This window comes from Rhinatrema bivittatum, chromosome 8 (assembly GCF_901001135.1).
Source record: "Rhinatrema bivittatum chromosome 8, aRhiBiv1.1, whole genome shotgun sequence".
In the NCBI taxonomy this organism is placed as follows: domain Eukaryota; kingdom Metazoa; phylum Chordata; class Amphibia; order Gymnophiona; family Rhinatrematidae; genus Rhinatrema; species Rhinatrema bivittatum.
Window position 1 is genome coordinate 157777565 of NC_042622.1, and position 16055 is coordinate 157793619.

General features: G+C 40.9%; 1 protein-coding gene across 2 annotated transcripts in view; it reads left to right on the forward strand.

The window, feature by feature from the left end:
- GRIN1 (glutamate ionotropic receptor NMDA type subunit 1) overlaps positions 1-16055 on the forward strand; it is a 328561-nt gene that overhangs the window by 170266 nt on the left and 142240 nt on the right. For both annotated transcript variants that reach the window (XM_029612208.1, XM_029612209.1), the window contains one exon: positions 3405-3532. In XM_029612208.1, coding sequence (XP_029468068.1) covers positions 3405-3532 — 128 coding nt within the window. The remainder of the gene's footprint in view (positions 1-3404; positions 3533-16055) is intronic.

Consider the following 16055-nt stretch of genomic DNA (forward strand, 5'->3'; position numbering starts at 1 on the left):
CATCAAAATCACAGAACATATAGAAAGACACGGCTTAATGGAACAAAGTCAGCAATCTTTACCCAAGGCAAGTCTTGCATCACAAATCTGCTTCACTTTTTTGAAGGAGTTAATAAACATGTGGATAAAGGTGAACTGGTAGATGTAGTGTACTTGGATTTTCAGAAGGCGTTTGACAAAGTTCCTCATGAGAGGCTTCTAGGAAAAGTAAAAAGTCATGGGATAGGTGACGATGTCCTTTCGTGGATTACAAACTGGCTAAAAGACAGGAAACAGAGAGTAGGATTAAATGCACAATTTTCTCAGTGGAAGGGAGTGGGCAGTGTAGTGCCTCAGGGATCTGTAGTGGGACCCTTACTTTTCAATATATTTATAAATGATCTGGAAAGAAATACGACGAGTGAGGTAATCAAATTTGCAGATGATACAAAATTGTTCAGAGTAGTTAAATCACAAGCAGATTGTGATAAATTGCAGGAAGACCTTGTGAGACTGGAAAATTGGGCATCGAAATGGCAGATGAAAGTTAATGTGGGTAAACCTACACCTGTAATTTTAAATCGTGCACACATATTTTTTAAAATACAATTCCCTCAGGTAAGTATGTGCCTAATCTTAGATTGCTTGAGAAACGTACTTCACGTATCTTTCCTAAAACTTTGCTGGCTTTTACGCTTGTATGTAGGTGGATTTTAAAACATGTTCACACGAGGCACAATCCAGTTTTTCCAATTAGTCCACCAGTTTGCCCAGTTAATATATAGGTCTTCAAGACCGCTCTAGTTCTTCATCCTGCATACCCTGCAGTTGATCCAGACCCCCACCCTGTCCTGTAAGCCCTAAAACTCGAGATCTACAGACTTGTTCCTCATCTAGAGCAGCAGTAAAGTTACAGGGATAACAAGCCAATGCATGTCGCGGTCTCCTGTTTTAAAATACAGTTATGTGCATAACTGTGGCCTGGAATGCCCATGCTTCACCCCTTTATCACCATCTTATTTTTGACGCATGCATAGGTATACACCCACGTACTTTGCGGCTTTTTAAAATCTATGTTGCTCGCACATGGCCCACATACATGCATATATCCGCATTTTTGCACGAGCAATGCTTTTAAAATCAACCTCAATTTTTGATCACAGAATAGCAAATCTTTATACTTGAAATATTGATGGAAAATGAAATCCCAATCAGCTTCAAAGACCAATGAAATCACAAAGGTAGCTCTAGACATTATGGGGCAGATTTTAAAAGGCCTGCGCGCGTAAATCCGGAAGGATTTACGCTTTCCGGCTCGCCTATTTTGCATAGGCCGCCGGCGCACGTAAAGCCCCGGGACGCGCGTAAGTCCCGGGGCTTTCGAAAAGGGGCGGGTGAGGGCGTGTCCAGGGGCGTTCCCGAAACGATGCAGCGTTTCGGGGGTGGGCCCGGGGGCGTGGTGCTGGCCCGGGGGCGTGGTCGAGGCCTCCGGACCAGCCCCCGGGACCGGAGGATGGAGCGGGGCTGCACAAACTTTGCCGACAAAGGTAGGGGGGGGGGTTTAGATAGGGCCAGGGGGGGTGGGTTAGGTAGGGGAAGGGAGGGGAAGGTGGGGGGAGGGCGGAGGGAACAGGCAGTGCGCGCTGGGCTCGGCGCGCGCAGGTTGCACAAATGTGCACCCCCTTGCGCGCGCCGACCCCGGATTTTATAAGATACGCGTGGCTACGCGCGTATCTTATAAAATCCAGCGTACTTTTGTTCACGCCTGGTGCGCGAACAAAAGTTCCTCCGCCAGCCAAAACCTTTTAGGAGCTGAGAAAAACGTCATCTCACTCTACTGAACATTTTTTTTTTTTTTACTGTTTTCACAAATGTTTTCTAGTTTTTCAGTTTGCTTATCTTTTTTATTTTCTTATGTTTTGATTTGCTTATTTAACCATTTTATACTTTATCTTTTATTCTCCCTTCCATTTCCTCATTCTCTGTGGCCTCTTTGCCCGTTCCTCACCCTAACCTGACCACTTCTTTTACCCCAGGCAGGCAAACAGTTGTGATCTCTCTCTCTCTGGGTAGGGATCTAATAGCAGCAGGAACACCTCGCAGGCTGAAACCTGAGTGTGCTAGGTCTTTCTGGGTTGTGGAACACCACAGTAGCTGTTCCTATGTTCATTTCTGCCTCAAAGTATACAGCTTCTCACCTGAGCCCACTGAAAGAGATGAAAGGCTATGCCATGGCATGCTCTAGGGATGTGCATTCAGATGAAATAATTTACAATATGAAACTAATAGGGCCAATTTCTTTCTTTTGTGGGGCTATGAAATTGAGAGGGCTCCCGAATTAAACAAATCCTATTTATTTCATTCAATTTATAAAAAAAAATCTCCCATTGGGCTGAGCATCAGATTAGATAGCCAGGAAAGTGTGGAAAACATTAGAAGGAATCTATTGAAGCTCAAGGAATGGTTTAGGGTCTGGCAGCTAAGATTTAATGCTAACAAAAATGCTTTTATGCATTTAGGATGCAAAAACCCAAGGGAAAGGTATAGTATTGGAGGTGAAATTTTTCTAAGTACAAAAGAGCAAGATCTGAGGGTGATCATATCTGATGATCTTAAGGTGGCCAAACAGGTAGATAAGGCTAAAAGCCAGAAAGATGCTTGGGTGCATAGGGAGAGGCATGGTCAGCAATAAAAAGGAGGTGATATTGTATAAATCCCTGGTGAGATCTCATTTAGAATACTGTATACAGTTTTGGGTGGTTTAGTAACCAGAGGGTGGTTACTAAAATGATCAGTGGTCTTCATTCTAAAGCATATGGGGTCATTCTAAAGCATATGGGGTCATATTTCCCCTGTCTCACCTTTCCCTAGAGGAAAGGTGAGACAGGGGAAATATGATAGAAAAATGTAGATGCCTCCAATGTTTCCATGTGGGAGATTCTAGAACAAGGGGGTCATGGAATGAGGGTGAAACAAGGTAGACTCAGGAGTAATCTAAGGAAATATTTATTTACAGAGAAGGTAGAACAGCTTTGCATGGAGGTGAAGGAGACAAGAACAGTATCTGAGTGCAAGAAAACATGGGATAAACACAAAGGATCTCCAAGGAAGTGATAGGGAATGTAAAGCTGAATGGTTGGTTCGGATGGGCAGTCTAGATAGGCCATCATGGTTTTTTCCTACCATCCTGCTTCTGTTTCTAAAAGTGCACCAAGAGAAACTTGTGGGAAAACAGCTGTGGGGCTGTTATTCCAGGGATAAACTGTGACAATAATGCATATATCATTAGTGATATCAATGATAAATAATTCAGCTCTTGCCATTTTAGTTGTCTTGTATCTTATACTATTTTTAAATATGGCTTTAAAATAAAATATTTTTTTTTCTGTCAAATCAATTTCCTCAAACTATTTCTTCTTTCTGAGGCCGTCCAACCGTTCTCCATTGCTGCTATGGCTTCTGCATAGATTTACTGCTCAAACTATCACGGGAAATGAATTTTACTTATGAAGTACATCTGGTAGCTGATGGGAAATTTGGAACCCAGGAGCGGGTAAGTGACTGCAAGCTCAGTAAACCACTCAGCAGGGAGCATGCTTGGAAATGTATCACACATTTAACCTCATAATTTATTTTTTTACTCATATGCAAGATTAAGGGTTTCTTACTAATTACAAACTATCTGAATTATTTAAATCAGATAGCAAGCATCTCAAGATCAGGTAAAGAGAGCAGGACGTCTACACCTTTTAGAGGTCGACAATAAGAGTTTTAATATAACAGCATAAAATATTTGGTTTTATATATGGTAGATATTGTTTTGAAGTTTCTGGTTTAACAAAGTAAATCACTCTTGTTAAAAAAGTTATGAAAAGACCTGTATTTAGTCCAACTTTAACTTGCACATCTCAAATGCATTGGGAATAAACTAACCAGCTTAAAGTAGTAATTTAGCCACTTTATCTTATGCTAATCAAGAATGCATGAAGACATCACGAAGACCATCTCAGGCTTTCTCACAATCAGTTGGGTCATCCTTCTGGAGAGTCAGGGTCCTGTCTTAGCATGGAGGGCAACCAGCTGGACCTCCGGCAGGCAAGCGACAGGTTAACGCCATCATTTCAGGACTGCAGACCCGGAACTTTCAGATGTCTTTATAAGCTCTGAAGTCAAGGAACAAAAGCCATGATGGGCTTAGTCTTTTAAGGATTGTGCAAGGGCGAGATCAGCAAGTACTCCAAAGTTAATGGAGCAGGGCTGGGCTGAACAGGGAATCCTGTCTGGAAGCTTAGGCTTGAGCATCATGTAAAGTCTTGGGTGCAACGTTCATGGATGTGAAGTTTGTATGAATAGCAGTGAGCAGTAGCAGCAGCAGTCCGAATCTGTAAGTCCAAAGTCTTTTCTTTCCTTGGAACTTCAAATATATGCATATGATCCAAAATTTGAAATTGACTGGATGTTACCACAGTCCACTGGCATAGGATTGGTGGGTGTCTGATATAACTTCTTTTTTACAGTTATCTCTTTATTAACTTATTAGTCCAAAGCAAGGATTAAAATTAAAGAAAAGTGATGCACAGAATGCAATAAATAAAAGGAAAAATGAACAAAGAAAATATTTCATCTTATGGGGGGGGGGGGGGGGGAGAAGCTAGAAGAAAATCTAAGAATAGAAAATAATAAAAAGATAGGTATGAAAAGCTATTACAATATCATACCTATCCATCCAACCCACTCCTTATCTATTCACCCAGCTTTATCAAGAAGAAAAATTTCTAAATTAACAGGATTGATAAAAATCAACTTACTCCCCTGATAAACAGTGATAAATTTACACTGGAACTTCAAGAAAAATTAAGCACCCAGATCAATTACACATTGTTTTAAATGTAAGAAAAGCTTTCTTCTAATTTGGGTCTCTTTAGCAACATCAGGGAATATCCGAATCTTTCGTCCACAAAACAATTCATTTTTATACTTAAAATATTGCTTAAGTACCACCTCTTTGTCTGTTTCAGACGAGAATGTAACCAATAGGGTTGCTCTAGTTTCAATTATATCACCTGAGTCTTGCAAAAATAAAGAAAAATTAGGACTGTCTATAGGAGCAGGCAATCCATAGAATCCTCATTCACTTTAATAAGATTACTTTTATTTGGCAGGTAATAACATTTAGAAAAAGTAAAATCTTTCTGAAAAGAAAACTGCAAAGTTTCCAGAAAATACTTAAGTAATTCTACAGACAATAGCCATCTAATTTTAGGAAAGATTAAAAAACAAATTTCTAGCTCTCATATTTTCCAAAGATTTGCATTTACAGTACCACATTAGTTTATCCTTAATGCCAACATACATTGTAAATTGCAATATGGCTAGAGAAGAAGACATAACCGCAAGATGATTCTCAAGCCCTACAAGTCTGTTCTGAAAATCTGTGGCAACTTCAGCAGAAAAGATACAAAGCTGGGATACAGTATCAGCTAGAGAAATTTCAGTATTTAACCATCATCCATATGTGTCTTTAAGTGTCACATCAGAAGGTTCAGGCACAAGCCCACCTATATCAGATCCACCAAGGCCTGAAGGTGGATTAACCATTTCTGGTATCATAACCTTCCCGGATTCAGAGGTATGACTACTAGCTGCTACATTCATTAAGTATACTGATCTTGATTCACTGGTTCAGAGGAGAAGCGGTCCCAAGACCTTGATGTTGATCTGGAGAGCTACCTGATTTCATATATGGATCTCCGGCTGCTCCTAAAACTGGAGCACATTCTTTCTTCCCTTTCACAATGGCTGTGGTTAATGGTGGGACAACCTGACCTCCAGGATTTAAAGAAGCTTCAATAGCCTCCTCACTTGAACTACCAGTAACACGACCATTTAACTGCACCAAGTGGTCATCTAAAGTGCCTCTCACTGGAGTTGAGTTCAGTTCATAGGGGCTCCAATTATCTTCCCCTTATGTTTTCTGCCCTTATCTTGCAGTGGAACTTTTCTTAAGGAGTACACCCCTTTGGTGCGTGGCTTTGACAGCACGCAGCACTGCAGGCTGGAAATTGTATCCCTAGCACAGTGACATCAGCGCTAACATTCAGATGAGCCAGGATATCTCTGAACTCATGGGGCTATTCAAAAAGGGTCAGGCAGAACTGCTGGCACCTCTCACAATGGTCTCCTCTGATATGACTTCGTCTTAGCTGGTATGTATAAGCATATTCTCACAGAGATGATGGTGCAAGTTGGAAGACATCTGGCAAACAATGCTAGGTCTCATGACTAGATATAAAGTTTGTTAAAACCACAGATTCAACTCTTTGTCTATTAGTAGCATCAAAATTGTAAGGTGAAGACTGACTGATTTCTCAATATGAAGAACAATAGCAACTTCTCCTCAGTTCAATTCTCACAGGTATTCACATTAAAATTGCAGAAGCCATCACATTGCTTGACCTACATCTTGTGTTGCTTAGGCCTGCAAAGTTTGATTCAATTGCACACTACTTTTTGTCCCTACAAAAAGGTAGGAAAATCTTCCACTGACTACCCTTGTCTCTGTAATATCAGTCACTGTACAAGAGTACTGGTGAGGGGGGAGAAAAAAAGTGTCAATATTTACCACTCCCCTTAGTTCCTAGAAAGTCTGATTCACTCGTAACTCAAGCTTCCTTATGAAGAAAGGCTAAACAAATTAGGGCTCTTTAGCTTGGAAAAGAAACCGCTGAGAGGGGATATGACAGATTTATAAAACCATGAGTGGGGTGGAAAGAGGAAATAGGGAACAGTTATTTACCCTTTCACATAACACTAGGACTAGGGGACATTCCATGAAGTTATCAGTTGGCAGATTTAAAATAAATAAGAACATAAGAACATAATCTTACCCTGGTAGATTATTTACTCGGGTAAAAGGCATTTTTGAAAATTGCCCATCATCTATGCGGGTAAAAGTATGTGCATTGTGCCACAATACATGTATTTTCACTCACATTATAATGGTGGTATGGTTAGATTGGAGAAGACAACAGCATGCATAGTTTTAGATTTTTAAAACTATATGCATTATTTTGGTTGGAGAAGGTATCCACAGAAAAAGGAGGTGCAAATCTTTGCGGGTACCCTTTCATTGGCAATTTTCAAAGGGAACGTATACCTGTACTTTCTCTTTAAATACTAATAAAAGAACCTGCAGACTGAACATAAGAACATATGTCATACTGGGTCAGACTAAGGGTCCATCAAGCCCAGTATCCTGTCTCTAACAGTGGACAATCCAAGTCACAAGTACCTGAGAAGTACCCAAACATTAAATAGATCCCTTGCTGTTGCGATCCCGGTCACTAGCCTAGTGACCGGGCTCTTACCTGGCAGCGTCTCCTCGTGGAGACGCTGCCAGAGACTCCTCCCCTTGGCAGGGGAACGCGCGCGCGTGAAGGGCTGCGTTTTAAGGCGTCTGCACCCGGATGTGCAGACATGCCTCCTCCGATGTCAGACGCTGAGCGGGGTATTTAAACCGGGGACCTGGGAGCTCCAACTTGCCTTGCAACGAGGTCTCTCTTCGGAGTGCTAGTTGCCGTCGGATCGCCTGTCTGCCTGGTTCCTGATCTCTGCCTGCCTGACTCTGGTTTCGCCTGCCTGCCTGGTTCCTGATCTCTGCCTGCCTGACTCTGGTTTCGCCTGCCTGCCTGGTTCCTGATCTCTGCTTGCCTAACTCTGGTTCACTTTGCCTGCTTGCCGCCTGCCTTGACTTCAGCCCGTGACTTCTACTTTGCCTGCTTGCCGCCTGCCTTGACTTCAGCCCGTGACTTCTACTCTGCCTGTCTGCCGCCCGCCTTGACTCCGGTCCGTGTCCCCTACTCTCCTGCTTGCCGCCTGCCAGACTCCAGTTCGTATTTCCTTCCTGGATCCTTCAGCCTTCACCTAAGTCCCAGCGGTCCAGGTCCCTACGGGCTCCTCCTGGGGGGATCTTGGGCTTCCAGGGCGAAGACCCCTAAGTCCTAGCAACCCGGGCCTCAACAGCTCCTCTGGAGGGGTCACGGGTTTCCAGGTGAAGATTCTACGGTTCCATCGAGTTCTGCCTCCCGTTCGTCACTCCGTGACGGTCGGCCCTAGGATCCACTTCCGGATTGGACAATCATAACACTTGCTACGAATGCTGGCAAAAAGCAGTAGCTATTCCCTATTGATTAATAGTAGTTTATGGACTTCTCCTTCAGGAACTTATCCAAACCTTTTATAAATCCAGCTACACTAGCTGCCTTAACCACATCTTCTGGCAGTGAATTCCAGAGCTTAATTGTGCATTAAGTAAAAAATAATTTTCTCCAATTTGTTTTAAAAGTGCTACTTACTAACCTCATAGAGTGTCCCCTAGTCCATGTATTATCTGAAAGAGTAAATAATTGTCACATTTACACATTCAAGTCCTTTCATGATTTTGTAGACTTCTATCATATACACCCTCAACCGTCTATTCTCCAAGCTGAACAGCCCTAACCTCTTTAGCCTTTCCCTCACAGGGGAGCCGTTCCATCCCCTTTATCATTTTAGTCGCCCTTCTCTGTACCTTCTCCATCGCAACTATATCTTTTTTGAGATGCAGCAACCAGAATTGCACACAATACTGTAGCTATGGTCTCACCATGGAACGATATAGAGGCATTATGACATTCTCCATTTTATTCACCATTCCATTCCTAATAATTCTTAACATTCTGTTTGCTTTTTTGACTGCCACAGCACACTGAGCCGATGATTTTAATGTATTATTCACTATGATACCTAGATCTTTTTCCTGGGTAGTAACTCCTAATGTGGAACCTAACATCATGTAACTACAGCATGGGTTACTTTTCCCTATATGCATCACCTCACACTTGAGGAATATCTTGCTCATGTAAGCAACAAATTTGGCAGTTTTCCTAAAATACTACAGGTAGACAATGGCACAGAATATCCAAGTGGCAAAACGAAGGCTATTCTGAAAAACAAGGGATTGCATTCCAGACCACAGTTTTATGTAACCCAGAATAAAATGGTGTGGCTGAAAGAATGAATAGGACACTTTGTGAAAGTGGGCAGAGTATGCTTTTGGTGCAGATATTTCACACACACAATTTCACCCGGTGCTTGTTTTTATATTTATATGGGTAGTTTCCTATATACCCGCTCAACAACTGATATTATGTTTTTTCTTATCTTGTTATTACTTTAAGCAATTATTTAGGAGGGCAGGAGATGGTTTCATATATTTTAAGCTACCATCCGGGTGCCAAGTTTTTAATGTAATCATTAACACACCTTCCGCCTCCAATTTTTATTCAAACTTATATATTTAAAAATTATTGAGCTGGGTTATAGAAAATTAACCTGTTTTTTTATGTATTAATTTTTGTTTTTCATTGTTTAATAAAGTCTTTCATTATTAATCTTTGTTCAAGCGGTTTTTACCTGTTTTAATCGGCTGTGTCGTACCGAAAAAAAACCCAAAACACCCTGACCCTTTAAATTTAATTCTTTCTAATCCCCCACCCTTCCGCCCCCCCCCCATTTTTAAAGATGGCGCCGTCCGTCCATTACGCCTACCATGTGACAGGGGCCGGCCAATGGCACAGATACCCTGTCACATGCTAAGGGCAAAGGGCCATCAGCGCCATTTTGTTTACTGGCAGCCGACGGCCCGAGAGTGGGAGATTGTTCCTGGGACCCCTGCTGGACCACCAGGTACTTTAAAAAAGTTTGGGGGGGTTGGAAGGGTGGGGGATTAGAAAGAATTAAATGTAAAGGGTTGGGGTGGGTTTGAGGGTTATTTTTAAGTGCCCTTTCTTCCCGCCCCCCCCCCCAAACAATAAGACAACCCCACGAAAAATGTTGTGGGGTTTTCCTATCGGGTTCGAGCCCCCCCCTGAATTCTGACGAGTTTGAAAATATCTTCCGATATTTTCATTTGTCAGAAAAACTATTCACATCCCTATTTGAAAATGAGCAAAGAGATTCTGAAGTTGTTATAGATGACTCAGTTAATACTGGGGAGGAAGTGGAGCCACAACTTCAGTCATCACTCAGAAAATCCACAAGGTGGAACAAGGGTATCCCACCTAAACATTTATCCTACATTGCTCAGATACAACCTGAGCCAGAATTCTGTAAAGGAATGCAAAAATTGCCTGTGTTTGAAAGACAAAAATGGATGAAAGCTGCTGATGAAGAGATGGAATCTCTTGAACAACTCAAGACATGGGAGCTTACAGAGTTAGCCCCAGGAAAACTTGCTATCAGATGTAAATGGGTTTTTGAAATAAGTGTGACTCGGAAGGTAAATTTCATAGGTATAAGGTAAAGTTTATGGCAAAGGGTTTTTCTCAAAAATATGGGGAAGATTTAGATTATGATGTTACTTTTGCACCAGTGGCTAAGCAAAGTACTTTTAGTTCTGCCATTGCAATAGCTTCCTTGAGAAATATGGAAGTGGAAGTGAGACATTATGACATTAAAACTGCTTTTCTCAATAGTGATATACAACTCCTCTTCAATATGGTACAACCTGAAGGTTACGTTAAAAAGGTAAAAATAAGATCATCTGCAAAGTAGAAAAACATCTCTATGGTCTTAAGCAATCAGCTAGAGCATGGAACTGCAAAATAAACAAAGTTTTGCTAGAACAAGGACTCATCTGAAGCAAGGCTAGTCCATGCTTATACTCTTAAGTTTGAGGATGGAAAATGGATGTATGTATTGCTATATGCAGATGATTTGATTATTACCCATGAAAAAAGCTCAAAAAAGTCAAAAGGTAAGCAAAGTTCTTAACCTGCACTTCAGGATTAAGGATCTAGGAGAAGTGACATACTATCTAGCAATCCATATTCAGCAACAAGAAGATGGGAGTTTTGTTCTAAATCAGTCTGCTAAAATCAGTGCAATTCACAACCATTTTGGGATGTCAGAAGCTAAGGGTACAGCAACGTCAATGGATGCATCTTATCTGAATTTGGAAAGAGAGGATGATCTCTTACCGAGTAATGATCAGTATAGACAAGCAGTAGGAGTAGTTTTGTACGTGGCAATACTACTCAACAAGATATTGGAGTGGCAATGTCTCATCTTTGTAAACAGTAAATCTCGCGAAGGAGATTGTAATGCCATTAAGAGAGTCATGCAGTACCTAAAGCACACTCAAGACTTAACTAAAAAATGTCCACAAAAGGTAATCTTGAGCTCAAAGGATATGCCAACTCTGACTGGGCTATTTGTTTAAACTTGAAGACAATCTAATTTCTGGTCCAGTAAAAAGCAAATGTCAGTTGTACTATCATTAACAGAAGCTGAGTACATCTCAGTGGCCTGTGCTAGTCAAGAAGTTGTTGGCTGCATCACTTACTACAAGATATTGGAGAGTCAGTTGCTCAGTCAACTGTCTTATTTGAGGACAATCAAGGATAATAAAGCTTGCAAACTGTGAGAAAATAAATGCTAGAACCAAACATCTTGATGTCAAACCATTATCTTCGAGATTTAGTGGAACAAAATATGATTGTTTGAATATTGCGAGTCTGACAATATATTGCAAATATTATGACTAAGCCAATTCCAAGGCCAAAGTTTGAAAGTATCAGATCTAAGTTGAGACTTATCTGAGAAGCAGTTGTTGAGTAAGAGTGTTAGACCTATATTTTGAATCCAGTCTGTTATTACAACTGTTCTCAGCTGTGTACTAGTGTTTGTCGGTGTCATGCTGCTTAAAAACTTTTTTCTTTTAAAAGGGGGCTACTTCCTCTGAACAAAAAGCAGCATGTTGTTCTATCTCCATGTTTTTGTGCACATTACCTGCATTTCTGCTAACTCTCTGCTTTCAATCTCCAAACTCTATAAACTGTTTGCAAAGGAAATGCCCAAAACAGTAGGCTTGCTCATTCTAAAATGATGTCCTAAAAGTTCTAGTGCATTGCTTCCAATCCACAAACAATAAACTTCAATCTGCACACCAAAGAAATATATATCCCGATAATGCAATGAGGCAACCAAAATATACAACCCGCCAAGAAATAGCCTGATGCTTCTATTGAGGGACGGACCCAAAAAACAAAGAGATAGGCGATCTATGAAAGCTGTGAGGGTAAACAAAAAGAGAGAGATGCCAAATGTCTTGTATAAATATTTATTGTGGTGGAGACGTGATATTTATTGTGGTGGAGACATGATAAATATTTATCACGTCTCCACCACAATAAATATTTATACAAGACATTTGGCATCTATTACTTTTTGTTTAACCTCTAATCTATTGAGAAAAGCACAAGCATCTGCAGGTGATTCAAGGACATGCAATTCTCCATTGTAGATACTTGCAGCTTGGCCGGATATTGCAATGTGAACTGGATTTTACATTCAAACAGCTGAGAACAAATGGGAGAAAACGCCTTTTGCCTCACAACTAGTTTAGTAGAGTAATCCTGAAATATAAGAATTTTATTACCATCAATAGCCAGAGATGTTCCTTTCCAAAGCACTTGGAGAATTGCCATTTTATGTGAGAAATTCAGCACTTGCTTGATGACTAATCTAAGTCTTGCAGCATCAGCCCACTTAGGCCTGACTAGGTACGTGCACTTGATCTTAAAGAGGCTGAGATTGCCCCTTTCCCAATTGTAATGTGGTCAGAATCCAAGTTTCTAAAAATCCCCTGAGCCCGGACTCTGCAATATTTTCGGATATACCCACTAGCTGAAGATTGTTATGGTGCAATCTATTTTCTAAATCATCGAGTTTCTCCTCATATCGATGCAAAAGATCTTTCAGCACAGCCATATCCGCAAAGGCCACATCTTCTATGGTAGATGCATGCTGTTCCACCTCTGCCATTCTTTTATTAATAGTACAATAGTAGCTGTGGATTCTGCCAATTTAGTATACAGTTCAAATTTTGTATCTAAAGTTGTAACAACTGCAAATGTAACCACTTGTACTAAGGTGTCGCTCAGTATTGGGTCTGTCAGGGATAGAGCCACAGGATCCACCATCTTAGCATCAACAGACCACAGTTTTTCTTTATCTTTTTTGACTACTTTAGATGACATACTTCTATAATTCCAATGCGGGGGCATTCATTGATCAGTCTCGAAAAGCATAGTACAAAATCTCACAACTTTGGGGAATCTAAGATGACAGATAGATTGTGAAACAGCCTGAGCAGACAAAAAACACATCTGGTCCCTGCTCAGCTTATCACGTGACCCATATAAATAAATGTTAAAAAGTCTTGGTGAGAGTGCTGAACCCTGGGGAACCCCAGAGCTAATGGTATGCCAAGTAGAAATTGAAGAAGCAATGCCAACTCACTGAACCCTGTCTGTGATAATGAAGAAAACCACTTCAGTACAATTCCAGCAACTCCAGTACTCTCAATATGATACAGGTCGGAGGATTGAATGATTTAAGGTAGCAAAAGCTCCTGTAATATCAAGAAGAATCATTACATACTTCATTCATCTATCGAAATCCCATCTGATAGCATCAAAACTTGACAACAGAAGGGTCTCAGTACTGAAGTGTTTTCTGAACTGAAATTGATATTGGTTAGTTATAGAGTTATTATCCAAAAAATCAGTTAGCTGATTGAGCACCACAGATTCAATAATCTTTGCAAGAAAGGAAAGGGAGGATATAGGCTGACACTCTCAAAAAGAAAAGGGTCAACCAAAACTTTCTTTAATAGAGGATGTATGGAAGCTTGTTTTAACATTGTAGGTGGACTACCTTCAGTGAAAAATTGACAATCTCAGCTATCTGGAGCTCAATGTCCGCTGGAATAATTCTCAATAGGGCATGGGTTAAGTGAGGATGAGGAGCAGTTCATCTTAGCAATATCCTACACATTCTCATCCTTTATGGCAAAATCTTTGCAGTGACTAGGAGTAAGAAGGGTATTGCCTTGTTTTCTATTACTCTGGGCATCGTCAACTAACTGTTTAACAGTTTGAAATAACTCAGTGGCATTATTCCCAGAAGCTTGTATTCTATATTTATAGATCAGGATGCTGCTTTTCACCCATCTTAAGTTCTTGCTTAAGGTTATTTTGGTCTTCACCTTAATCATTATTTTATTTATTTTTACAATCTGCCTTTCAAGCACTTCAGGTACTATAGGTATTTCTCTATTCCCAGACGGTTCAAAATCTAAGGGGTGTATTTACTAAAGGTTTTATACCATTATGTGTCTATGGGAAAAATGCTTAGTAAATGACCCCCTAACAGGTTGATATGAAAACGAGTGCACGTGCGCCCAGACATGAGCGAATATTGACAAGCAAGGGAGGATACGCTGGAATATTTAATCATGCGTGCACTTGCGTGCATATGTTTTAAAATGCACCAACTGTGCATAAGTATGCTCCTAATTTTAAGAGGTTACTCGAGCACAGCTAGTGCACACTTGTCTTCCATAGGACCGTGTCAGCTTTTATGTGTATATCCAGTGAATTTTAAAACATGCTTGCGCGAGGCACATTCCCAGTTTCCCCAATTAGTCCACCATTTTATCCAGTTAATAGTGAGGTCTTTCAGACCCTTCTGGTTCTTCATCCTGCACGTCGTCTGATTGACCCAGATGCTTCACCCTGTCTTCTAAGCCCTACAACTCAAAATCTACCAACTTGCTCCTCATCAAGAGCAGCAGTAAAGTTACACAGATATCTAGCATACGTGTGCCGCTGGTTTCATTTTTTAAAATTCTGAGTTATGCGCATGTCTTGGCCCCGCCCTGGAATGCCCATTCCCCTCCCTCTTATTCCTCACGTGCGCAAGGTATACATGCGTGTATTTGGCGGTTTTTTAAAAATATACTTGTATGTGGGCATTTTTGTGCAAGCAACGCTTTTAAAATTGACCTGTAAGTTTGTACCGGAGGCAATGGAGGGTGAAATGATTTGCCCAATGTCACAAGGAACTGCAATGGGATTGGAACCCTAGTTTGCAGCCTGTGCTCTAACCACTAGGGTACTCCTCCACTTCAGCTGTCTTTCCAACATTCTTCTCTCACACTTATGCACATAAGGGAGAAACAGTCCTTCACACAATCAATTTCTGGAATGGATTAAAGAAAGTCCACCCAACTTTTTATTTCTCTCAATGTCAACAGCCTGGGCCGCCAAGTGTCAAAATATTCCATCTGTAATTGAGTAGCAAACTGCATCTCTTATGGTTAGTGTTGCGCTCGGGGGTGGACCCTTGGCCTGGTGCAAGGGTGGAATGGCTCCTGAAAGGAAACAGGAGGTAACTGGCCCCAGGGGGTGGAGTACTGAAGGAGACAGAGGCTAGGTAGAGCTTCACCACTGGGAGCCCGTAGGGACCCGGGCCGCTTGGACTTAGGTGGAGGGATTGCAGTGTGCTACTAAAGAGGCTGGTAACTTCAATGTATATAAGCAACTTCTATGCCCCACAATATCCTGGCGAATTTTGTATTTTGTGTGTCCAATATATATCAAATTACAGGGACACAATATCACATAAATCAAAATCTACGCCCGATTTTAGATGTGCAATCAAAGCATTTCAAAGATGGATGTTGAAATACTGAAATGTCAAGAACATGTTCACATACTGTGCAGGTTCCACATATATTCTGGCCTTTATTTTCAGCATTATATGCTTGCTCAAAATTCAGAGCTGAAGATATCAAACAATCTCCCAGTCTTCCTCCCCTTTTTTGGCAAAAACCAGAGGTTCACTAAAAGGTTTAAGAGAACTTAAAATATGCTGATGTTGCAATATAATTTTTTTAATAGCTGATGATCAAAATGAATAAGGAAGAGTACAGTCTATTCACTTCAATGGAGATTTACTTGACAAGTATTGAAATATTGTTGAAAATTTAATAAATTAATACAAATTTAAATAATTATGCAAAATCATGCATTTGGGCTGCAAAACCCTAAGGGCCGGATATTCAGAATTATGCGCGCAACCCAGCACGTACAAATCTACGCCCGATTTTATAACCGGGCGCATGTTATAAAATCCAGGGTTGGCGCACACAAGGGGGTGCACTCTTGTGCACTTTGCGCGTGCCGAGCCCT